This window comes from Panthera pardus, unplaced genomic scaffold (genome assembly GCF_024362965.1).
Source record: "Panthera pardus isolate Hobbes unplaced genomic scaffold, ASM2436296v1 HiC_scaffold_13, whole genome shotgun sequence".
NCBI lineage: Eukaryota > Metazoa > Chordata > Mammalia > Carnivora > Felidae > Panthera > Panthera pardus.
In genome coordinates this window covers 72,895,166-72,922,189 of record NW_026526688.1, presented here as the reverse complement: position 1 = coordinate 72,922,189, position 27,024 = coordinate 72,895,166, and the positions used below count along the sequence as shown (strand labels likewise).

Below are 27,024 nucleotides of genomic sequence, written 5' to 3'. Positions count from 1 at the left end.
TTAAAGTATTTAGTTATGAATCCACTTTAGCTGAATCACACTGAATTTTGTTTTAGTGTGGAGTGGGTTAAGAGTATGTGTAATTACAAATATACCAGAATGGTACACTTACCTCCCTTCAAATTAAGTTTAGAAATGAAAGAGATGTTATTCTTTTCAAAAACATAGCAATAATATATATTGCTACAAAATATCGATGAAACAGTGTGTTTATATCATTTAAAGTTTCGGTAGGATTGAACATGTGTAATCAAAGGAGCCACTGATTGCCAGGACCAACTGCTTCTAAACTTTTGCCCCATTTTTCCTGTTCTTCTTGTGTAATTACTGCTTCACTAGAGTATGAGTGATTTCTTTCTCTCTTTTTTTTTTTAATTCAATGAGGCACTGCATTGTTTAAACAGTTAAATAGTGAATCCTATTAAGATTTTCTAAGTACCAGACAATAATTCATCTTCTGTTTCCGGTAATTGCTCACTGTGAAAATTCACCAAGAACCACAGTTAAGACTCTCTGAAGGGCCTGAGTAATTTGATTTTCATAGGCCCCAGGACCATTCACACTTGGAGGGTTTAGAGAACATGTCATTCTAATCCAGCTCACGACACTTCACAGATGAGGCCCCAGGAGTCTCCGAGATCTCACACACCATCAGAGAGGAGTATCTGAAGCTAGCCTGATACTAAGAAAGTTCTGCATTCAATTACCTGTCATTATATCCTTAGAATGTCTAGCATTTACAAAGGATTTTTGAAATATAGTGAATAGGATGGCATTGATCCCCAATCAATTATTATTATTGTTATAATTGCCAATGCTGTCCTGCTTGGGGAACAGCAATACCTCATTTCTTCCTCTATCATGGGTACGATTACAGTGGTGGCATTTCAAATATGTGGCCTTTCAAATATGTAGCGCAAGGCTATTGTTACATGTGCTTTTGTTAACAAACCTGGGTTACCAAATACGCATATTTACTATTGCCTTACAATGATAAGTTAGAATAAAAAGGAAATAAGATGAATTTATTAAGAAGTAACGTGACTTGCCATTTATTATTTGTATTTTAAAACGCAATATGCTTTACATGTCGTGGGGCATCTCGAAATTCTTAGTCATTTTATCATTTCAAACATGGACGTTTGGGGGGTTTGTATGTTTTGAGAGGCATCTTAAAACAAAAGACTGGTCTTTACCTTTGTTTTTACGGATTATAAAGGACTTCACTGGTGGTGAGCAGCTGGAGGAGCAGAGCTCTGACGAAGCTTCCAAATCTCCCAAGTGTGATTCGTTCTCTCTCTGCCCGCTGCCTATTGACTGTGCCTCTGTGGGCGCACTCAACGCCCCAGCTCTAAACGTGCCTGCTTTCTGCTCCCCACTGTGGCTCTGGGCCGAGTCCTTAGCAGGGGTCTACGAGTAAAAGCATGTCCTTTGTCTATACCGCATTCTTGGGTGACTGTGGTATCAAAGCAGAAGGGAAAAGCACCTCTGTCCTTGTTTCTCTGAAGAATAACACATACGATATTACCGATGATGCATTGTGTTATGAATCTCCATGCAGTGATACAGTACGTTCAGTACATTTGATTGTGTTTAATCCTCTAAACATTCCTTTGAAATATTCCCATTTCAGAAAGATGAAATCGAGGCTCAGAGGTGGCAAGTGACTTGTCTGAGTTCATTTAGCTGTGAATGGCACCACACGACCTTAAACTCAGGATTTTTGCCTCCTTCCTCTATGTCCCAGCTGCCTCAACCTGTTGTTAATTTATGTGAAGCCTGGATTTACTTTGGTCGTGATTCTTCATGATATTAAATGCACATTCTTTGGTTTTGCTCAATGTTATTTTATGGTTAGCACAACAAACAAACAAACAAACAAAACCCCTAAATCCTGTCTGGCTGGAACTGCGACCTTTCATCTTTGTAAGGACAATAGGCAGGATTGAGGCCCTCATAATAAAGTGCTAGCCAGCCAGGAAGGAAGCTGGGGAAGTCTTCCTCCCAGGAGGTAATTGATTCCTAACACCCTAGGTAGCACTGAGTTTGAAGGCTCCATGAAAAGGTGTCTGCTGTTTTCTTCTGCTTCCAGGGGGATGTGCACAGAGCCTTTATTCTCCCCACTCCCTTAGAGTTAGCCAGTGAGGGCCTCTGTGTCCACTGGGCCAGACCTGAGCATATGTAAATGAACTGAAGGCAGAGAAAAACAAATGTTATTACCTATGTGCCCCCAAATGTAATAACCTTAAAAATGTAAGAACAACAACAAACTAATTCTAAAGGAGGACAATAATTTTAAAACAGGAAGTTTAGGGGCACCTGGGTGGCTGAGTCAGTCAAGCCTCCAACTTTGTCTCAGGTCATGACCTTGTAGTCCCTGAGTTCCAGCCCTTTGTCGGGCTCTGTGCTGACAGCTCAGAGCCTGGAGCCTGCTTTGGATTCTGTGACTCCCTCTCTCTCTGCCCCTCCCCTACTCATGCTCTGTCTGTCTGTCTGTCTCTCTCTCAAAAATAAACATTAAAAAATAAAATAAAAAATAAAATAAATCTTAAAAACATAAAACACGAAGTTTAGAAAACCAAATTTATCAGGCTTAGGGGCCAGGGGAAAGAAGGTGTAAGAAGTAGGAAGTCTGGGATGACCTAGGTTTTGCTTCTGACTCTGTACCCTTGGGCAAGACATCAAACACTCATGTCTAAGGAAGGTATGGGACTTCGTGGCCACTCAAGTGCTGGGGCCTTCCTCGTGAGGGAATACTAGTAACCAGAACCTTAATCAGATCTTTCTCACTATTGCAGTAAAATAGCTGATGCTAAAAATTAGACCCCATGGCACTAGAGAAGCAGGGAAATGAATTCAAATTCAAAAGAAAAGGTGTGAGATCTAAGTTTAGGGTTAGGTATTTCATTGAGCTGAGCACAGCACCTGACATATAGCAGGCATTTAATAAGTGAATGGATGACAGGTGGATGGACGGATGGAAGGTCAGTCCTTCCCTGGTGGTGATGGACCTGGGGACAGAGAAACCTGTAGTCGAGTCCTGATCCACATCAACACAGTGAAGGAGGCAAAAGTATAGGCCTTAATGTCTTCCTGTGTAAAATAAAACCGAGATGGCACTTCACAAGGTAATGAGGATTAAGTGAGAAAATGCTTAGTTCAGGTCCTAGTACGTAGGAAGCACACAATTTTGTGATCAGATCCTCTAAGGACTTCTCTGAGGAACAAAAAGGCTCCAGGGGCAAGAAGTGTGCAGGTCGGAAATCTGTTAGCCTTCCAGGCTTCCGCTGGACTCTGTACCTTGTCTCTTGAGAGTGAGACCTCTTTCTCCTGGGACCCACAATGAGATCAAGGACTCTAAGATGAGGCCCAGAAGTTAAGTGGGCTCTGTGAGCCCCAATTTCAGCCTCCTTTGCACAGAAAACCAGCAGAGTCTTGGTCTGTGCAGCTGGGAGAAATGGACCCAGGCCTGAGCACTGCGGGTGGGGCTGCTGTCAATGTCCTTTCTGCAGGAGGATGGGGAAGCAGTGTCTGAGGTGAGGCTCAGTTGACCTTCCAGTGAAGTCTATGTGTTGACCGGGAAAGCCTCAGCTCTTTCAGAATTCCTAGGCCAGACCTGGCAACACATTTGCATGCATTTAAGATATCTCATGGAGACTTGTTGAATGTAGCTGACTTTCATAAAATCTGGAAAACAAGAGGTCTTTCCAGCAACCCATGGGGATGTTCCTCGCTCTAAATGAACAGTTTCTGGTTTAGGAAGGAGAACTTCCTAATGTTAGATTTCTCTTGGGCCTTTCCTTCTAAGAGCAGTTTTTCCCCCATAGTTCAGCTAAAATTGATGCAGGCAGAAGAGTATTAGTGGGAGTGTACCTATTAGCATACAACCATATATGTATTGGTTATGTGCCTCTAGGAAGCAATCAAAAAAACTGGCTGCTCAGCCACAAAAATATATACAACTCAGAGAAGGGTGAGGGTTGCCTTTTGTAAGGTGAGGTCACCATAGGGAGGTCATATCCATTGGGCCAACAAGAGCTCATTTTAGGACGCTGTGTTTTTTCCGTTGAGAAGCAGCCTAATCTTCCCTAACCATTCCCAGTTTAAGAGGTCTGAGAAGACTTCAGAAGTAAGACAAAGGAAAATGTTCTACAGTCTCCTCGGGGTTACCCAAGGCCGAATTCCCGCAGGGGGTCAGGGGAAAGCAAATCAGCCTGGCACTCTCTTTCACAAAACCTCCAGAGGGGATGAAGCCATTGAAGGTCTAGGGGTGATTTCTCCTTAATACATTTTTGCTCTTAAAGAATATTCTGTGGAGCCGTCAAACAGTTTTCCATACTTCTGTCTCTGCAGATTCCCCAGGTGGAGACGGTCGTAGGCCTTAATAAGCCGTATTAGTGACCACCAGAGACGGAAATCGCTAATTACGAAGTCCCCTTTGATCTCCCCCAGCCGTTTGGTTCCCGACACTGGAGGTTCAGGCATCTATTCTTTCTTAGAACTGGATGCGACTAGCGAGCCTTAGAGTCCGACCTCGGGCCTGCAGTTTAACTTATGCGCCGAGGTCTGGATCAGATTTTTAAAAATTTCCAGACTGCCCAGATTTTAAAACCAGCCACAGAGCTGGTGTGCGGCTGGAAGCTAACCAACGCCCAAGTGTCTGATTAATTTCAGTAAGTACCTCCGCGCTTTAAATTCTGGGGGCAGAGTGGGGAAATAAATTATTTAAAATTTCCAATTCACTGCCTTTCTCCCCTTCTCCATCTTCTGCTTTCAATTCGTTTGTGGGAAATGGAGTTTTCTCCTCTATGCTGGGACTGTAATGTGATTCGGGATCACTTGTGAAATGAACAGAAGTCACTACCGGCAAACGGGACCACTGGGGCAGAACGCTGACGGCAGGCCGGAGGTGAGAGCAAAGGCTGGGCCTCCGAGGATAATTAGAAGCCAGCCTCCTCCCCGCCTGGTCTCCGTGGCCCCCCTTCATCTTCCAGGTAAGATGAATGGCCCTTCATCCATCATCCACAGCCCAGCCACCTCCCCCAGGCAAGCGGAGAATCTGCTACCCTAAGAAACCTATTAGCCCCGAATTGGGCAGCTTTGTGGAGCCAACCGAGGCTCTCTATTGTGGCCTTTGTCTGCGGAATTTAAGCATTTACATGACGCATTAGCACGGAACTCCGCGCAGGGTCGGAACACCGCGTGCCAAACCTGGCGCGGACCGCGAGTTAGCAGCTCCCTCACCCGGCTGCTCCCGGGGACCACCCTCGCCGTTGCGCCTGGGTCACGCTGTAGGCGCTCTGGCAAGGAACGCCGTACCACATCCTTCCTTGGCCACCTCCGGGCGGCTGCGCTTTGAAAGAAAGCGGCAACGTTCTGGTGGGTGAACCCGAGCTGGGTCCATCTGAGCCTGAAGCCAGAGAAATAAACTTGACTTTAATCCGGTTCTCCAGGCGGTCGTTGGGGGCTTCGCCGTTTTTCAGCTTACCGTTCGGAGCCGTGCGCTCAACGGTCACTGGTGCCTCCGAATGCAGAGGCTTCTTGGGTTCTATTCGCCAGCTTGCGGGACCTGGACGCCGACCCGCGCGCCAGCTGAGAGCAAAAAGGATTCGAGCAAAAAGCGTTTAAAGGGGAGAACGATCCGCGGCGCGTGGGAGTACGGCTCTAGGGAATTTAGGAAGGAATCCGCAAGCTTTGGAGGCACGCACTCTTCGCAGAGTAAATGCAAACATTTTAGTAAGGTAAGGTCTCTGGGTATCCAATCCTTTAGAGGGAGGTGGTTCGGCTCAGAAATCTCGAGAGAGGGGGCTTTTGCACCGAAAACGTTCCCGAAGCGCCCAGAATGCACCCCAGTTCAGACAGGTGCAGGAACTTTTTGTGTGGCCACGCCTCGTTCACTACTTCAAACGGCTGCCCAGCGGACGGAAGTGCTTAGGTCGCGAGCACCAGAGGGAACCTGCGTCTGGAAGGGGCTCTCGAGAAAGAACCCCGGACCTGGGGGGCCCCAGACGCGTTCCAAACATCCCGCAGTCCCGCGTGCCCCTCGCAGCGGCGCTTGTAGCCGGTGCCCAATCAGCGCTCTTGCCGGGTCTGTGACGGCGTTCATCCCCGCCCCCCTGCCTGGAATAAAAGGCCTCGGAGAAGGCTCCAGGCTAGAGCTCCGCGACCTGCCCTGTGTCCCGGCGCGGCCCCCAGGTGCGTTTGGTAGCTTGTTGCTCACAGCGCCCGTCCCACTGACCCCGCGGTCAGCCGCCGTCGGGTCCTCATTCTCCTCAGTCCCCAGTGCGAGGCGGCCGAACCAATTTCCAGGCTTTCTCCCCTTTCCTTTTTGCTCCCCCTTCCTCCGCGGCAGCTGCAGTCCCCCGCGGCCCTGGGCCGCTGGCCTGCAGGTGAGCAGCAGCGCCCCTGTCCGGCGAGCTCGCCTAGCCCTGCCGGTGCCGGAGCGGCGGCGGTCGCCCCTGCCTCGGCCCACCCCACCCCCAGCACTCCCTTTTCCCTGCAGGATGAAGAACCCAATGCTGGAGGCACTGTCCCTATTGCTGGAGAAGCTGCTCCTCATCTCCAACTTCAAGCTCTTCAGTTCCGGGGCCCAGAGCGAAAACAAGGCGAGGAACAGTTTCTATGAGATCAGCCGTTTCCTGCGCGGCGACGTGCTGGAGGTGCCGCGGACCCACCTGACCCACTACGGCATCTACCTGGGCGACAACCGTGTCGCCCACATGATGCCCGACATCCTCTTGGCCCTGACCGACGACAAGCGGCTCACCCAGAAGGTGGTCTCCAACAAGCGTCTCATCCTGGGCGTCATCGGCAGGGTGGCCAGCGTCCGCGTGGACACAGTGGAGGACTTCGCCTACGGAGCCGATATCCTGGTCAATCACCTGGACAAGTCCCTCAAGAGGAAGGCGCTGCTCAACGAAGAGGTGGCGCAGAGAGCGGAGAAGCTGCTGGGCTTGACTTCCTACAGCCTCCTGTGGAACAACTGTGAGCACTTCGTGACCTACTGCAGATTCGGCACACCGATCAGCCCCCAGGCTGACAAGGTACACGTGTGACTTGCCTGTGGGCTCAGTGGGGACGCCCTTTCCTATCCCTGACTTTTTTCCATACCCTGGGATCAGGGATTGAGTTCTAGAATGAGTAACGACCTCTTCGGTGTCCCTACGGGAGGCCAAGTAAATAAATAGAGCTGTCGCTTGCAAGATAACCTCGAAACGCGCGGTTAAAAAGTGTGGCAATGCGGTACCGCTGCCAGCGATTCCAAGAGATCTACCCAGCTACTGCTGCAGAGGTCGCCAGGGTGTCCACCCAGCTAGTCGAAATGATAGAAGAACAGGTGGGGGTGGGGGTCAACAGAAAATCTGTCGCCGTGTGCTTACAGATTTCCCCAAGAATTGCAATAGGAAAAAAGGCGTTCAGAGTTTGTAATTAATCTGTAACCCTGTGTGCAAATTGTGCCTTTAAAATTAAGCAAGCTATGCAGGTTTTTCCGTCTGTAAAATGCAGAGAGTGAATTCCTTTTGCTTAATATAAACTATCAAATTTCCCAGTAAGAAGACGTCCGTGGTAGATCCCTTACTCCTGCGTCTGGCTTCACAGAAGTCATTTCCTTGGTATTCTGAATTCTTTCCTTGAAGGCTTTAATCCCCTTGTAGACTTCCTCATTGTTAAGCATCCTTTAAGGATTAGTTCCGAAGGTGGGTTAGATTGTTTATGGGTTCCCCAGAGAGCAAAACAATTGGTTTTCTAGAAGATTCATTAAATGTTGTAATTTTTATGGGTGCTTTTAAAAAAACAGTATTAGCATTCAAGATGATTGAATCCGTCACAGAGCCAAAGGAGGGAAAATGGATTTTTTTCTTTCGTTTGGAAACCTAACTTAAAGGTAGTTAACATTTTAAACTTGCAACTTCATTCGCAATTAGAAGCTTTCTCAGCCTTCACTGTAGTTGTTAAAGAGGTTATTGTTAATGTTCGCTCTTAATGGAAACCTGGGCTATCATGTAATGAGCTTCATATTTTAGTCTTCGTGTCTAGATATTTTTCAGACCAAGAGAATGAGTCCATGCAACCACTTTTGTTCTGCTCCACATCTTGATTAATTTTTTGACCTATATGGGAAAAACCTTTCTCTCCTCTGTGGCAGAGCATAAAAGTATCATGCTTTTTATACACCGGAATATGAAACCCTAGTAGATTATTTATTGAACCGCAAAAGACTCAATCTAAGAATTGTTTTCTAAGTTAAATAAAAACGTAGTTAGAGCACTGTGCGATGATTTAAGAAACACAACTCCAGTCCAGGCCTGGTTGGAAATGAACTCCACGACATTTACAAACACTGGCTCCAAAAGTGTACAAAAGGAAACGCGTCAGATTTACTTAGGAACCAAGCAAGTTATTTCTCTAAAGGAAAACAGTATTTCTATCCAGTAATTAGGAGTTACCCTTTCATGGAACACATAGGGCACTGTATTGCATACTTCTACAAAAAAAACCAGTACAAGTGTTTTTTTTAAGGTAGTAAAATATTTAATCTGCATAAATAACTAGTTGGAGTAGTTTTTCATCTTTGGAAACTTTGTAAGGTTTTACAGAAGTGGAGAAGTGTTTTAATTGCCATTGCCGCATAGCACCTCTTGTGAAACTGAGTTTTTGTCTTCACTTTGAATGGTGTAACAAACAATTTGGCCAGAGTAGATTTCCCGGGAAATAAAATTCCCATCCCAAATTTTCCAATTCTAAGAACCGGTTTTTGGACATGTCTTGCTTGAGAGAAGAAGATCATTCACACTGAAGGAGGACTAATTTCTACTTTTCAGAATGTAAGGAATTACTTGGTCTGGGGTCTGCTTGTTGAGTTCTTTAATTACATACACTAGTATAAGCCTAACACTGAGAGTTACAAGTTGTCTCTTAAATTTGAGTTTATAAACACTCTGAATAGCACTTTCCCTCATGAAAAGCCCTGAAACTAATTTGAAAATAAATTGGAAGAACATAATTTACTTTTTTGTAGTGAAGTTCTTTTTAACAAGTTTAGAAATCCTAAAACTAAAGGGAGTTTTATATTACTGTTAACAATTTCAGTGTTTTGTAAACTATAAAGCCCTTTAATTACTATTACTATGCCTTACGCTTTTTCAACTCTTTTTTTTATGTTGCTGGTACTGCTTTTCATTGCCAAAAAATGAATGCAAATACTCCTTTTAATTTCCGGGGACTCAGTGCTCAAAAAGTGTCCCTACAAGTTTCTTAACACCTTCTAGGAATGCAGGACATTCCCTCCTGTTGAGCACCACCAGAGATGCCTCCTAGGCTCATGGCCAAGTGAACACGACCAGGACATTAGAAATATGATGCTCCTTGAGAAAATCTGCTTTTGCGGGAAGGAGTCACAATGATTCTCTGTTTTTCGTAATTAAAAATTATTAGGGAAAAGATAAAAAGAAGCTTAACTGTATGAAGACAGCTTACTCTTTTACCCAAATGCATATTCTCCCATTATCTGTCAAGCCCTTTTTCTCATTGTCCCGAAAACTTCATTTAGTTTGATCCTCACTTTATGATTGTGTATTTGGGACTTGATGTTTTGTTCCATAAAAGGAGACAAATCATCCGTTTGACACGTAAGGAAAACAACATCGGGATAGCTGACAGGAAGTTTTGTATTTGTCTAGCAATTGTATAAAAGTATGGATAGAGACAACCTTATGGTCAAGATAGCATGTTAAAATATGTTGGGTGTGTATACTCTGTCCATTAAGAATTTAGAAACCTAGGGGTGCCTGGGTGGCTCAGTGGGTTACACGTCCATCTTCAGCTCAGGTCATGATATCATGGTTCATGGGTTCGAGCCCCGCCTCGGGCTCTGTGCTGACAGCTCAGAGCCCAGAGCCTGCTTCAGATTCTGTGTCTCCCTCTCTGTTTGCCCCTCTCCCACTCATGCTCTGTCTCTCTCTCCTTCAAAAATAAAGAAACATTAAAAAAATAATAAAAAGAGAATTTAGAAACCTAGCTTTAAAATAAAAAGACATTGGGGTGCCTGGGTGGCTCAGTTGGTTGAGCATGTTGAGCCTCTGACTCTTGATTTCGGCTCAGGTCATGATCACAGGGTCGCGGGACCAGGTCCCAGGTCTGGCTGCGCGGTGCTCATAGACTCTGCTTAAGATTAGCTTTCTCTCTCTGCCTCCCACCCCCTTCTCTCTCTCTCTTACAAAAAAAAAAAAAAAAAAAGAATTTAGAATTGCTAAATCTATCCAGGACTGTATAGTAGGAGACCCTCAAAGCATATACAATGTCATGTCTAGAAAAGGAGCTTAAGATCAGTATGAGTAGCAAAAGTCATATGTAAAAATTGAACAATTCATTGCTAAATTTTGCCGACAGGGATGAGGTAGAGAGAATTGTCAACACATGTAGCAGTAATAATAATTACTGTAAGGCCTTACATTTATGCAGCATGTAGAAGAATACAGAGTACTTTTGCATTAAAAACCTCATTTGAGGGGCACCTGGGTGGCTCAGTGGGTTGAGCGTCCGATTTCAGCTTAGGTCATGATCTCGCGGTCCGTGAGTTCGAGCCCCGCGTCGGGCTCTGAGCTGATAGCGCAGAGCCTGGAGCCTGCTTCCGAATCTGTGTCTCCCTCTCTCTCTGTGCCTCCCCTGTTCATGCTCTGTCTCTCTCTGTCTCAAAAATAAATAAATGTTAAAAAAAATAAAAATAAATAAAACCTTATTTGAGCCTCACAACAACCTCAGTATTCCCATGGAGGAGAAGAGGGTAGTCTGGACAAGTTCAATGATTTACATGAGATTTACTCGAGCTAATAAGAGGTGAGCCAGGACTGAAGCATAAGCCATCACTTCTGTATAAAATTAGTTTTTATATTTATATATGAGAAGAATGCCTTCCTCAGGGCTATGGATCATATTTATCTTTATCTCCAGCAGCCAATTTTATGTCCCATAATTGACTGAATTTAATTTATTCGGGTAATGGGACATGACAAAAAAAATTAGACTTTCTATGTCTTTAGATTCTGAGACATATAAAGAAAGTTATCATTGGTATCATCAAATTTTCAAATGAGTTATAGGAACTGAATTCACCAATAATAGACTAAATTCTGTTATTCAAGGTTAGAGATTCTTTTGCCTATATAATTTTAGAATATGTTATTGTTACTGACAAGCAGTATAAAGTTTTCACCTTTAATCCCGAATAACTTTTATGTGGTTACACTCTCTGTAGTTTTCTATAAAAATGCTGTATTTACAAAGGCAAGTGCCATTATGAGCTCAGTTGCCTGAAGCATCATTTCAGCTATTATGGGATGTGAAATCAAGAAACTGAACTATTTACATCTTAAATTCTTTCTGAAGTCGTAATAGAAATTCTAGTTCTTCTGTTGAACAGAAAATATTTGAGAAAATTTTGCTTTACTGTGATTCTTCTTAGATTTAACTACCTTTTCTAATATTGTTCAATTTTATTTTTCAGTTCTGTGAGAATGTGAAGATAATTATTCGTGATCAGAGAAGTGTTCTTGCTTCAGCAATCTTGGGATTGGCGTCTATAGTCTGTCTGGGCTTGGCATCATATACTACCCTTCCTGCAATTTTTATTCCGTTCTTCTTATGGATGGCTGGCTGACTTCATATCCCCGTGTCAGTGTGTGTATTCTGTGTGTAAATATGTTTATATTTATAGAGCACAAATCAGTATAAGCATCTTCAAGAAAAATGTGACCTGTAACACTGTGTTCTGGATAAAAATGTGATTAAGAATCACGCAGAGTGCTTACTGTGTAAGCCCAAGAACAAAGGCTTTCTCAATCTTCTCAGGCAGTTGCATTTCAAAGCACTGTGCAAATCTTGGAAACATGGCAACTTGTAATAGAATTCAACATTACAAGAGAACCAGCCCGTAAGGTGATGGCCACAGGAGATTATTTGCGTGTTTGTTGTTTGTTTTTTTCCTCTTGTAATCCTTGCTCTTCTCTTGTTAGACCTGAATTTGAAGACTATAAGACTCCTTGATTGAAATCACTAACTTTATTATAAATGTATTCTCTTTCATTGAAAAACTTATATTAAACTAAAAGAATTTCCCTCATTCAGTTGAAAACATGTTTGATGATTGGCAAAAAAAAAAATTCATAGTCTTTTTTTTAATGTATTATATGTAATTCCCAATAAGTCAAGAATATTTTCATTACTTGAAACCATGTTGGCAAAGTTAGAGTTTAATGATAAAATAACGACTGGAACTGTAGAAATTTGTGTCTTCCTGCAGAAAAAGCTCCTATAGCATCAGTTGAACAATTCGATTTGACTTTACTCACTAGGAAGCCTGGCATTCAGTTTTTTCTTTTCCTTTTATGTGTCACTGGGGTTACTTTAAACCACTCTGAGAAGTAAATGGATATAGGATTGAAATAATTTGGGTATTTGGAGTGTGTATGTGTCAATCAAACATGCAGATGTCCACATATACATAGACTGATGAGAGACCAATTTTGTTCTTGATTGCTTTAGTATCCACCAGTGTGGTTACCATAGAGCATCTGCAGAAGTGAGTGTAAAAGTAACTTTAGTCTGTTTTCTCATGTCTGTGGTATGATTTGCATATATGTCATTGGACAGTTTACCTTTTTAAGCACTTACTAATGTACTGTATAATTTTTAAAAGCTGTCAGATTTGTCTTCTAACAGGTTTCTTCATTTCATTGCAAAGTACAGTTTATATCCTTAAAAGAAGGATACCACAAAGAAATAACTATTGGAAGTGGTTTTTGAGTGTCTTAGTAACGCCAGGCATGTGAAATTGGTTACACTGAGGCTGTTTTAATATCAGAGTTGAGATGTAGTCCTGTTAAAGCAAGCGTTCGAGTAGTTTTGCAGAATTACCAAATTGTAAAAACTAAGCCACAAGCTAGACTTGCATTTCAAATATTAAAATTTCTTTATAAACTATCAAGAATCACAAAATAATGAGTCACATGGTGAGCGTTAGGGGGAGAGTGGGGTCAGTCACTCAGTGACCCAATCAGAACAAATTTAATAGCAGATTTTACATTCTGTTGGAATTTAACATTCAGTTGGAGTTTAATAATAATTAAACTTTGTTTAATTTAAATGTTTTAAATAGTTAAAACATGAAATGGTAACACTACAGAATAAAGTTTCTCTGGGCATATTCCAACCACTTAAAATTATTTTAAGTATGTATACACTATGAGAACTCCATTGTATTAGTGGTTTTTCACTTACTGTTATTACCCTCGGAGCAAGTGTTTAAATAAATTGATCTTTTAAAAACACGATGTCCTTCTAAATAAACGCCTTTTTTTTTTTTTTTTTTGTGGATTTCAGTATTTTGGGTAGTGAAAACCACTGTCTGATGTTAAATCTGTGTTCAAAGATAATGATCCCTTATTAAATGCTAAGGGAAGTACTTAAGGTTGGAATTAACATAATTAGTCTTACTTCGTATCCTTAAAGTGAGATCCAATTCCTCATTCATTTGAGTGTTCATTACATGCCAGGCACTGACCTGTTATAATTTCATGGTCTAGAATTAATATTATTTTTAAGCTACCTATATTAGAGTGTATACAGTGCTATGGTAATACAGAAGAAGGAAAAACAAAATCTTCCTGAAGGTCAGAGAAATCTGAAGTAGGCAATGCTAACATTAGGCTGAGAAACAGCAAGAGGTGATTTTATCACATTGATATATTTTACTACTTACTGGAAGAGGGTACTGGAAGGAGGTTTTATTTATCTAATATTCCACAACACTAGAATTTGTTGAGTTTAGGACAAAGGGAAATTTCGTTTTGTTGTGCTCCCTTTGATGAGCTGCGTCTGGAGGCAAAAGAAACATAATATCCTTGATTCTGGCTGTGGAACAAACTGAGCTCTTCCTGTGTCTCTGCTGAATGTCTCTGGGCTTCATTAGTTAAGACTCACGCTTACGATTCTGCAAGTCCTTGCACTTACAAATTTCGCTTCTAACTTGTGGAATGATACATAGTGTCTGATACAGCTTTTTGTTGCTTCTTTTGTCGCCGTATTGTCACCATATTGTCACCATATTGTCACCATATGGTTGCCATATGTAGATGAAGGCCAAAGAACTAGCTTGGGCTAAGATGAAATAATGCAAGTGTCGAGTACTATGCAGGTATTAGGGATGAAGAGAAGAATGAGACATGGACCTCAAAGTTTATTGCCTCCTTGACATAGAAGCATTAAGACTATGCTAGAGCTGATTTAAGGCACAGAAAAAGACATGGTTTTACCTGATGAAGCCAAAACCATAGGGACTGTGTCCTGAGACTTGGAAAAATGGGATGTGTTCCAGGGGGACAGATCTGGGCAGGATATCGTACACATTCTGAACAGTATGGGCAAATGCAGTAACACTGTTCACAACACGCCTAGCACATAAGTGTGAGGTACTCGACTGTTGGTTGACTGAAGCATGAAACTGTATGGGGCATTCAGGCAGACGCAAGTGGTTCAGAGGCTAGAGTGGAGCAACGGTGCTGAGGGGAGGTACTGGAAAACGAGAGCAATGATCAGGTGGTTCAAGTCCTGTGTAGACCAAGAAGGTTGGACTTTATGAACAGGCAATGGAGGTTTGAGTTCAGAGAGGTAACTCCAAAACGTATCAAGGAAGGATGGGGCATGGGGCAAGACAGGACAAGGGGCTCTATTAGAAGACTAGTTATGGTCCTTAATCTCTCAAACTGTAATTGTGAGGGTGGAGAACAAACATGTTAAGGAAGCGTCAACAGACTAGCCAAATTCTTATATTCGACTCGTGAGTAACTATTGGTACAGTGTCCGGGAGGAGTCATAAATCCTTTCCTGCCAGAAAATCGGTTCCTGAAATATAACAATGTGGTGACTGTATGTATATTGGATATTCCAGATTTTTGTTCTGCTAGTTCTATTTCTTGGCAAGGACAAGCAAATAAGTACAGATTTATAGTTTAATTTTTTTTTTCAGAATAGAGATATATTTATTTTTCCATTTTCTATTTCATACTATTACTGTAAAAAAAAAATGTTTTTTCAAGGGGCACCTGGGTGGCTCAGTTGGTTAAGCGTCCAACTCTTGATTTCGGCTCAGGTCATGATCCCAGAGTTGTGGGGTCAAGCCCTAAGTTGGGCTCCGTGCTAAGCATGGAGCCTGCTTGGGGTTCTCTCTCTCCTGCTCTCTCTGCCTCTCTTTCTCTCTCTCAAAATTAATAAAGAATCATTAAAAAAAATGTCTTCCGGTAATGTCACAGGTATGTCAATGACAAAATCTTTTTATAGATGAGAAGCATATAAGAAATGATGATTGCTAATAGTGTGTTTTGTATGTTCTGTTTAGAGAATTTTATCTAACCTAGATCTATTAGTTCAATTAGTTTTATATTTGGTACATATGTGTATTAAATAAAATCAATTTGACATACATCCTGTCCTCTTTTGTCTTTGAATTTGATATCCATAAATATTCTTCTAAGCTTGGTAGCCTGAAAAATTTTGTCTCTCAAAGCTTCCTTTACTGAGCAAAGCTAGCTTTACATATTTGAAATTAAAACTATGTGAATCTGCCTTCAGACTGATAGGATCTATGTTATCTGCATCTTGAAGCCTACCTTGATTATGTAGAAAAGGTTCTGCGTCATATTAAATAACAATTCTCCGTTCCACAAAACCAAGAAGCAACAAAACAGAGCTATAAGCATGAACTCAGTCAGCAGATGTTTAATACTACCAAGGTGGCCTGCCATTTTACTCTGGCTATGGGTTGAGTGCGGATGAAGTGTGAGTAGAAGCGAATCCCAGGGCCAATCCTGAGATGTATTCACAGCTTTGCAAAGAACCACAGAGGTTACTGGGCCAAACCCTTAAACAACTCCTCACATTTCAGACATGGAAAATCAGGCACAGAGGTTCAGATACTTTGCAATTACACAAATAATCAGAGACAGATCTACAATTTGACTCCGGCTCTCTTTCCTCCATATGATGTTGGCTTCCTAAGGTCTCCCATAAATTGGACAATCTTTCCACCAATGAACGTATTAATTTCTTGCAGACCTTTTGTGTATTCCAAGCAGGGCCACAAAAGAATGAACTAGTTAGAATTTTAGTCCTGCAGTCGCTCAGTCTCATGAGAAAGAATGGCAAGTAAATAGATTTCAAAACAATGATAAGCTTGTACAAGTGTCAGAAGGGCAGAGACAAAACCCGTAGCTGCCTGCTGGGGGCCAGTAAAGAGAGATGGGAAAGAATTTTCAGTAATACCTTAACTGAGTTGTAAAGTGTACAAACATTTGAAGTGGAAGAGACCTCCCTTTTCCATGCCATTATAGGCACCGGGAGCAGTAAATACACAGGCAACAGGGTCGTGAGAACCCACATCACAGTTGGGATTACTGCCAGTCACTAAGAACAATGACTTGTGTTTATGTTGTTGCTTTAAGAGAAAGGCGCCATACTACTCCACCATTTCTTTGAGGAAGACAGCTCTTGACCCAGGTGATGTTAGAGACAAGAGGCAAGATCATGGAGGACTTCATAAAAGTCTGAAGTGGAAAGGAAGTATTTCCTAAACTTTCCAAGGACCTCAGGTGAGACTTGTGAGCATGCCATTTTGTGAAACGTGAGGAATAGGGGTGGGATTAGCTTGTTTGGAAAAGAAACATGAGTTTTATGGGTGGAGGTTTATTTAAGGGCACATGGAAAAGTGGGAACTACACGAATCGCATCTCACCATTCGGCTCCCAACTTCTCCCATGTCCCAACAACAACCCTAGTGCCATCCTCCTCTCGAGTCTAGATCCTGCCCTGGACATTTCATTCTCCTGAGCTTAAAACTGTTACTCATATTGCTACCTGGCTACTGTTCCTAACCTTCAGTGTATCATTGCCTCTGCTGCCTCATGGTTTTCCTTACACCTTTATTTTGTGTTTCTTCTACTTCTTCTCCACTGTGCTGGGACGCTGTCTCTCATTTACAATTTCCAAAGGATCTGGAGCACCTGGGTGGCTCAGTTGGTTGAACGTCTGACTTTGGCTCAGATCATGATCTCACAGTTCATGAGTTTGAGCCCTGCATCAGGCTCGCTGCTATCAGCATGGAGCCTGCTTCAGATCCTCTGTCTTTCTCTCGCTCTGTACCTTTCCCCTCAGGCACTCTCTCTCAAAAGTAAACATTAAAAAAAATAAAATTTCCAAAGTATCAAATTAAACTGACCAGTCATGAAGCAGTATTGGTGGTCATGTACAAAGTTCTCTAGCAAGAAGACCTCATGGCCATTGGTCCTCATATCCTGTAGGTCTGATACTTTCAGATCAGGTGACATCCTTGGGCCAATCATTTGTTGCCAAGTTGTACACCAACGTGGCCCAAGGTATGGTGATCTATTCTAAAGGAGCTACTTGTAACTGATTTTCCTTTGAAGATAGCTATCTGTTTGACTTTAAAGGAGAGGGATACATCTCATTATCATCTCAGCTCATTCTGCAACAATGTAGAGAATGGATGAGGTGAGGAGATGTAATTTAAAGGACATAAATTCTATCACCAAAATGCAGGAGAAAAATGATGAAGGCTAGCACTAATTCAATGGCAATGAGGATGGACAAGAGAGAATGGATTGATTTGAGGGTTGAGAAGGAGGCAGTTTCATATAGGTTCAACATAGAAAACAAACCATTCTGAGTATTGTCTGGCAGGATGTGTACGTGTATGTGTATGTGTGTAATGCCCTGGTTTTTCCTTTTCCTCTCTCCCTCCAATCTCCCATGAGCATCTCACGTTGGCCAACTAATCCAGAAACCAACTGGCAGAAGAGCCTGCCAGGAAAGGCAAGAAATGCATCTGAAGCATAACAGGCTAAAACTGGGCACGGGGATAAGTGTAACTGATTGTATGTGGCATACTGGCTAATTTGGAAGAATTGGTCTTGGAAAAAGCAAGACAAGCTTGGTTTGGAATATATAAGTTTGAGTAGCCTTGGGTCTCATAGATGGCAATACAGACAATTGGAAATTGGAGTCTCATGCTCTAGACAAAGCTCAGGGATGGGGATATATTTAGGACTCATGACAGTGGTGGTTGAAGCCAAGGATATGAATTAGACCATCCTGAGGGAGTCTATAAAGAATTTTAAAAAGTGGAAGGATTTTTGGGAATGCAAGCTGGTGCAGCCACTCTGGAAAACAATATGGAGGGAGGTTCCTCAAAAAACTAAAAATAGAACTACCCTACAACCCAGCAATTGCACTACTAGGCATTTATCCATGAGATACAGGTGTGCTGTTTCTTTTCTTTTCTTTTTTTTTTTTAATGTTTATTTATTTTTGAGACAGAGAGAGACAGAGCATGAACGGGGGAGGGTCAGAGAAACAGACACAGAATCCGAAACAGGCTACAGGTTCCAGGCTCTGAGCCCGACGTGGGGCTCGAACTCATGGACCGCGAGATCATGACCTGAGCCGAAATCAGATGCTCAACCAACTGAGCCACCCAGGCGCCCCAGGTGTGCTGTTTCAAAGGGACACATGCACCCCCATGTTTATAGCAGCACTATCAACAATAGCCCAAGTATTAAAGAGCCCAAATGTCCATCGATGGATGAATGGATAAAGAAGATGTGGTATATATATACAATGGAGTATTACTCGGCAATCAAAAAGAATGAACTCTTGCCATTTGCAACTACATGGATGGAATTGGAGGGTATTTTGCTAAGTGAAATTAGTCAGTCAGAGAAAGACAAAAATCATATGACTTCACTCATATGAGGACTTTAAGAGACAAAACAGATGAACATAAGGGAAGCGAAACAAAAATAATATAAAAACAGGGAGGGGGACAAAACATAAGGGACTCATAAATATGGAGAACAAACTGAGGGTTACTGGAGGGGTTGTGGGAGGGGGGATGGGCTAAATAGATAAGAGGCACTAAGGAATCTACTCCTGAAATCATTGTTGCACTATATGCTAACTAATTTGGATGTAAATTTAAAAAAAAAAAAAAAAAAAGTGGAAGGATTGTAAGACTAAGGTCACAAAAAAAAAAAAAAAAAAAAAAAAAATGGAGGGAAGAAGAAAGATCAGGAAGAGCTCCTGAAAAGGACCGAGGAATAAGGCGCACAGGTTGGAGCAAACCAAAGAGACACTGGGTGAAGAGGCCAGGAAGGAGTGAATTGTAGAAGCTAAGAGTCTGAGTAGCATCGAGATATAGAAGAGAACACGGGCCTCAATGCTGTTCCTAGCAGATTTGACAAAAAAGGAGACTGAGTGGCCTTGATGAATAAACATCCCACTAATGCTAGGTACGGGGGTTGTTAGGAGGTTAGGGGAAAAGGCAGATCGTGGGTTGAAACGTAAGTGGAAAATGAGTGCGGGCTTACTTTTGTAGTGGTTTGGTGGGAAAAGGAAGGAAACCAATAAAGCCCGAAGACTCAGAAAGCAGTATAATATATGACATCTCTGCTTTCCCTTGAGTATTCTTTGGAAGGGAACATACTGTGAATACACTCTGAAAGGCTTTATGCCTCGTTTAAAAAGCATAAGTTAAGTTTTCATAATTGTTTCCTAAGGGACAAGTGCTGTTTTTGTGATAATATCAGAACGGTGCTTTTCTTTCAGAGCAGTGATTACTATCAGAGGGTTAAGTGAAATCAGTGAACATTCCCATTTCTATTGTCTTCTTTGAAAATAACCCATATTCAGATGGAAATTCTGTTAGGGTCAGGAGAAGGGGGAAGGCGTAGAAACAAAAACCACACTGCACGGGACTCTAGAGCCTTGGGCTCTCATTCAATCTGTTGAGGGGAGTCCATCACCACGTCTTCCCTTTCACAGAATGATGGAGACATCAACACACAGTGCAAGACTCAGATTCAAATGCTATTGGAATTTTGGGGCCATCACAGCTTCATAAGTACTTCAGATTCTCTGCAATTAAAACAGTCATAAAAAATTACAATGGAAGGTTAAACAAAGCCAAGTGGCTAACATGTTCAACGGATGTCATGCAAAATAATGGCTTCTTATCTGTTAGTTCTGTGCTGACCTCAGTACTTGTAGAATTTTGAGATCATTTCATCTGCTACTTGGCTGAATCACCTCTTCTTTGAAGAAGAATGTGTTAGTATTCCTAAGTAAGTCTTCTTGTTTATACTGAGTCAAACAATGAGCCGAAACTCCAAAATTTATCAGATAAACGGCTCTTGTCTGCTAGGCCTGGCTCAGCCTACAGCCATCTCCTAAGGATCTGCTCAACCAGAAGAACCAGGACTTAAGCTCCTTGTTGGTCCAGACATCTGACCTGACCGGGTGCCTCACTGCTGGGTGGAAACAGAAAAGGTAGAAATTGCTACATGCTTGAGCAACATCAAAATTTACTTCCTCTTCAGGACTCCCCTAAGCCAGCTCCCCACTCCACCACTGCACCTACATGTCTCTCCACTTTACTTCTGGCAAGTCACGGACAAATAACCCCTGGGGAATTTAACTATGGCCAATTCTTTTCATTTTCCTGGATAAGGAAGGACTTCAAGTGACCATAACATTTGTGACAATGCTCTTGAATGCTACAAAGGAATTTAAGGCAGAAGACAAGACAGGGGGAAAATCTAAACATAAAGAGAATGAAGGAAATGAATTTAGAGTGCCACAACAGTCCGAGGGACTAGCTCCTCAGGGGGGTGAGTAGCCCACTCCTTTCTGCACCTGCTCTGAGGACTGGTACCCCTCCTTCTGTAGCTCAGATTTCTCTGCTTTTGGTGCTCATTCTCCTGACCACTCTGAAAACAAGTGCTACGGATATCTTTTCTCAAAAGAGCTTTTGAGAAAATATGCTCTTGGCATTTATTCTCTGCACACCTCAGCAATAGGTGGAAAAACCAACAAGAAGACTTTCTTTTTTCTTTCTTCTTCTTCTTTTTTTTAATGTTTATTTATTTTTGAGAGACAGAGAGAGCATGAATGGGGGAGGAGCAGAGAGAGAGGGGGACACAGAAACCAAAGCAGGTTCCAGGCTCTGAGCTGTCAGCACAGAGCCTGACGCGGGGCTCGAACCCACGAACTGTGAGATCACGACCTGAGCAGAAGTCGGACACTTACCCAACTGAGCCACCCAGGCTCCCCAGGAAGACTTTCTTTTAAAGCAGTGATTCTCTGAATATGGTCCTTTAGTTGATTTTCCTGCCAGGCCTCAGACTGATCTCCCCAAAGTAGGTCTGTCCTTTGGTTTGTACTAGAAAGTGGGAATGGGTGGGATGGATGAACTTTAGTCTTCGTCTTCTTTTAAGGAGACAGAAATAAAAATTTAAGTCACTGTGTGAGAGGGCTACATGGCTTGAGTGGGCATGACCTGAAAAAGCTGTAATCAGGACTTCACGTGAGCACTTGGAAGTTTACCTCCCTGCAGTACAATTAAGTCTAATTTAATAAGGGCGCTTGATGGCTCAGTCGATTAAGCATCCAACTCTTGATTTCGGCTCAGGTCATCTCATGGTTCCTGAGATGAAGCCCCACGCCAGGCTCTGCACTGACAGTGAGGAGCCTGCTTGGGATTCTCTGTCTCCTTCTATCATTGCCTCTCCCTTACTTGAGTGCTCTCTCTCTCTCAAAACAAAACAAAACAAAATATAATTGAATACAATTTGTAAATTTGCTGGTTTCCTTTTTATCTTTTATCTATCATCTTTATATTTCCTTTTTATCTTTTATATTTCTTTTTTATCTTTTGTCTTTTATTATATTATATTATTTTATTTTATTTTACTTAGGCAAAGATGAGCCCATTTTCATTCTTGGAACTTCATCTCTATTTTTCCCTGTGAAAAAGGCAGCTAGGTGTTCATCTTTCCACCATGTCCAGACTCAGGTACTACATACGGCTGTCAGCGACTTTGCCTGTTCGTCGGGACTTTTCAGCTCAAGGTGAACTGATGCAACATGCAGAATGGACACTCACCAAGAGACCAGAACATGAAAGTTGTTTTGTTTTTTTTTTTAACTCCTGTGTTGTTTATTTAGCGCTGATTTCATAATGTGCAGGAATCAGACAGCCCTGATATTTCAAAATATGTCACACTGAGTAGAACAGCTATATAAACACAGCTCAAACTTCATTTGCTTCTAGAAAGTACCATCGAACTACCTCAGGTGAGAACAGATTAGAATACTTTTCACATCAAGGCATACATCGGAAATTATATTTTTAGCCACCTGGAGGCTGGGGAGGACCTGGCTTACCCTTCTTGTCCAACAAGCCAGGCAGGCAGAAATATTCCCTCTCTCAAACAGCTAATGCCAACTGCAGTGCCTCTCATGGCTGCCCATGTCACTGAGAATGTTGGTTCTGTCACAGCTTTTTTTTTTCCTTTTTAATCAATTTTCACTGCTTTCCTTTTGCTCTCAGAAAACCCAAGGCTAGAAGTCCCAACAAGGGGTTAAGCGACTGAGAACCTGGCTTAGGAGAACATGAAAGTTTTAAGATTTATTTAAGTAGTATGCTGAAACTGTGGAACGTTAACCACTTCTGTGCCAAGCTGATTTATAGTCAACTGCCTCCAAGTGGCAGTTGACTTGTGGTTACAGTGACTAATAGTGAACGTCATTCACAACATGTGCTCCTAAGTCAGTGTGTTAGGATGTGCTCCTAGGTACAAATTTGTCCTGGTATGAGGGAGATGTGGTGGGGTCAGGGAGGTCTCTCTTAGGTACCCAGAATCTGTGGGGTTCACTTACCAACCACTCCACACATTTGTACTTACAGGCTTAGGATACTAACTCCTTTTCGGCAGGGCAAGGCAGCAAACTCATTCCCACGGCAGAGAATTCAGATTCTGCTGCGTGAGTCTCATCCCGCTCACTTGTACTGAGTGTCTACTGTAGAGTAGTCACTGAACTTGGTAAAGGGGCTACGGGGTGAAAGATGAGTTTTCACTCTCAACGTGAAGGCATGCTATGACCGTAGGGTTAGAACTATCTGAGCTGAGGGGCACCTGGGTGGCTCAGTCGGTTGAGCGTCTGACTTCAGCTCAGGTCACGATCTCACACTCTGTGAGTTCGAGCCCCACGTTGGGCTCTGTGCTGACAGCTCAGAGCCTGGAGCCCGCTTCAGATTCTGTGTCTCCCCCTCTCTCTGCCCCTCCCCTGCTCATGCTCTGTCTCTGTGTCTCAAAAATAAATAGAAACATTAAAAAAAAAAAAAAGAACTGAGTTGAAAGTGGCTTTCGAAAATATCTAACATTCAGGGCGCCTGGGTGACTCAGTCGGCTGGGTGACTCGGTCTGTTAAGCTCCTGATTTCGGCTCAGGTTGTGATCTCACGGTTTGGGAGTTCGAGTCCTGCATCTGGCCCTGTGCTGACAGCTCTGAGCCTGGAGCCTTTGGATTCTGCGTCTCCCTCTCCCTCTGCCCCTCCCCCAATTGTGCTCTGTCTGTCTCTGTCTCTCAAAAACAAATAAACGTTAAAAAAAATTAAGAAAAAAAAATATCTAACATTTTCTCATTTATTATTTTATAAAGTGCTATCACACACATTTGCTTATTTAATAATTATTACTTTGTATGGGTCAGTTAAGTATCTGACTTCAGCTCAGGTCATGATCTTATGGTTCTCATAGGTTCAAGCCCAGCATCGGGCTCCACACTGATAGGAGCCTACTTGGGATTCTCTCCCTCTCCCTCTCTCTGTGCCCTTTCCATGCTCTCTCTCTCTCTTTCTCTCTCTCAAAATAAATAAACTTTAAAATATTAAAAAAGTTATTACCCTGTAAGAAAGAAACTGGGCATATAAATATTAAACGATTTAGTTTTTAACCACGATGTTGTTATTCTTGTTTTATAGTCAAGGAAATTGACACTAAGCAGGTCCAATGTTCATGATCCTGAAGTCAGCAATGTAGTATCAGGACTCAAGCCTTGGTATCTTTACTCCAAATTCTATATCATATCACATTGCCTTAATTGTGGACAACCAAATAAATGAGATGATCAATTTCTTTCCAAGATCATACTGCTACATCTAACCAGTGTCTTGTCATGAGAAGGGGACACATTCACATGCCTCTCCTTACCTGTGCTTTTGGGTTGTAGAGTTTGAAGTTCAATAGGATGTAACAGTTCTTAAGATCTTCAACACAAGAAAGGTAAGGTCCCTGTCCCTGGAATAGCAAAGTTCAGCCTACACAGCTGATGTGTGGTTTTAGTTCTGTTAAGGTATGTAAAGTGTGCCCAGTTACACCAGATACTGTTCATATTTGGCCGTCCTATGATTTGGACAACATGGAATTTATAAGTGGACAATACAACGAACACTCTGTATTCCATAGTGAGCTGTTTATAAGGCAGCTTCCCTGGGGCGTGTGGGTGGCTCAGTCGGATAAGCATCTGACTTCAGCTCAGGTCATCATCTCATGGTTCGTGGGTTCAGGCTCTGTGCTGACAGCTCAGAGCCTGGAGCCTGCTTGGGGTTCTATGCCGCCTTCTCTCTCTGTCCCTCCCCTGCTTGCACTCGATCTCTCTCTGCCTCTCAAAAATAAACAAACATTATAAGGCAGCTTCCTTTTGTGAAGCAATGTCAAGACAGACATTAAGATAAAACAAAAGACTGTAATAATAATAACAGGGGTGTCCCTCTCCCATCCATTTGTTGGTAAGCACACAGATGCACACACTGTTCCCTAAACTGCACATCTTATTATTTGGGACGTATTATTTGGGTAATGCAACTCACATTCCAAATTATAGCCCTGGAACTCCACTGGTGAACCCTGAAAAGCTGAGAAATGGTGGTGGCAAATGAACTATGCTGGCTTTCCATCAACGGGAATAGTGAAAGTCCTTCTCAAATAAAACTTCCAGGTTTATCGTGAGTGGTAGAATCACAATGACAGACCTGGGTTCCAGACTGAAGGACGTTAGCTGCGGGTGTGATGTATGCAACGTTGTTGACTCAGCAGAAATCTGTCTTGGCCGTCTTCCGAGAACGGACAGGATTGAATATCCTCCTACAGTTTTAAACGTTTTTCCTCTAGCCTCTGTTCTTGTGAACCATGGCCTAGAATCCCTGCTGATGGCACCATTGAGAAGGCAAGACAGGGGTGACAGGTCTGAAGGGTGAGGCCTTACAGAGGAAATTAGCCTAGGAGATGGGCATGTGTCAGGAGGCAAAAGTGGGAGACAGGTGGGGCAATGGCTCAGGATGGCACCAGTTGGAAAGCCACACCATTGGCCTACTTGCGTAAGTACAGGCCTCCCAGCTTCGTGTGGCCCCGCTGGGCACCCGTTAAGTCCCAGACCAAATGTTCACAGCAATGTGAGGGAAGAAAGAGAGAAACAACACTTGCAGGGGGGCTGAACTGGTGGATGCAGGCCCAGCAGCTGCCTTTGTGATTCTAAAATGGGGGCTATGGCCAAGCTCAAGAGGCTGAGATCACCCACGACACCACATGCTGCAGGTTTGAAATCAGTGCATTTGCCTAGTTGACAGCTGGTCTATCCAGCTCCTAAATTAAACTATATGCTCTTTTAAAGTATTTCTAAGTGTCTGGTATAGTGTTTAATAAATTGTAAAAAAATGAGTACAATTTCACTGTCTCCCAGGGTGTTTTTTTCCCCTATGGATGGTCAGCCAAAGCAAGAACGTTCTCTCATTTTTAGATCCTCAGCGGATTTCCATTCAAGCATTCTTTTATTCTTTTTCTTTTTACTTTCTTCCTTTCAACACGTATACATTGAGTACTTGAGTGCAAGTTGCTTTTATGTGCTATGGATGTGGACAACAAGGCCCAGGTCTTTCTTTACTACCAGAAGGCCAAGGATGGCTCTGTGTTGCCTCTCATAATCTCATGTCTGACAGCGTTAATGGTGATATTTGGGCTGTGGTTTATGGGCATAAACATGGCACTCATCAGTAAGCGTTGTAAATTTCTTGTTTAATCCTTTGCTTATCTCTACAGACCATCTCGTGTCATAGTTTAAATTTTTGTTTAATATTTATTTGAGAGAGAGAGAGAGAGAGAGAGAGATCACATGAGCACGGGAGGGGCAGAGAGAGGGAGACACAGAATCCGAAGCAGGCTCTAGGCTCTGAGCTGTCAGCACAGAGCCTGACGCGGGGCTCGAACCCACAAACTGTGAGATCGTGACCTGAGCTGAAGTTGGACACTTAACTGACCGAGCCACCCAGGTGCCTCTCATGTCCTAGTTTAAAATCTTGGTTCTTAAGACTTGGTTCTGGGTTGAAGGTAGAAACGATCTTTCTTTTCTCCATCTTGCTAAATTTCTTCTGTTGTCCAGATAGCTAACTAACGTATTAAAAAAAAAAAAAGAAGTTTTGGCAAAGCACCAGTCTGAGGTAGTCCCAGAGTGTGGGCCTGTTGTCCACCTAGCTGCTGTAGCAGGCACACATTCCCATAAATACTCTTATTATTGGTGAAACAACCTGTTTGGTCTCACAAGTCTTCCTGTCTGTCCACCATCTAATTTATGGGAGACTTTCAAAATGATTGTATTTCTAGATTTAATAGGAACAAAATATATTTATATTGGAAATGCTGGCTTTGTTTCATCCTTTGATTTTTCTGTTGTTTCATGAACAGTATCACATTAATTTGTGGTTCCCCACCATCATTTCACTTTCCCCCTATGGTTCTGTTCCATCTTTATCAGGGAGCCTCTGTGGCAAATGGAAAAGTCTGGCTTTGAGTCTTGCTCCTGACCGGCTGAGAGTCTTTGGCGAACTATCTCATTCTTAGTTTTCTCAAGTATAGACGGCAGATGAAATGACTTACCTCTCAAGATAATTGTGAAGGTTAAAGGATGTTGAGCCTTTCAGTGGGCTCGGCACAGAGATGTGCTTCATAAATGGTAACCCAGAGGCTATAGTTAGTATTGCCTCTTCCACACTCTGAGCAGTATTTCTAGGCTTACAGTTCCTTCTGGGACCTACACACCAATTCTTTCTGTTAATGTTTACCGAAGG

The 27,024-nt window shown here is 42.7% G+C and overlaps 1 protein-coding gene across 6 annotated transcripts in view; it reads left to right on the top strand.

The window, feature by feature from the left end:
* Positions 1-13,356, top strand: part of LRAT (lecithin retinol acyltransferase) — a 120,511-nt gene extending 107,155 nt beyond the window's left edge. For 2 of the 6 annotated variants that reach the window (XM_053901177.1, XM_053901178.1), the window contains 3 exons: positions 4,798-4,994; positions 6,503-7,043; positions 11,504-13,356. In XM_053901177.1, coding sequence (XP_053757152.1) covers positions 6,504-7,043; positions 11,504-11,656 — 693 coding nt within the window. In that variant the 5' untranslated portion in view covers positions 4,798-4,994; position 6,503 and the 3' untranslated portion in view covers positions 11,657-13,356. The other 4 variants (XM_053901176.1, XM_019441210.2, XM_019441212.2 and 1 more) reach the window with 4 other exon arrangements.
* Positions 13,357-27,024: the final 13,668 nt, after the last annotated feature.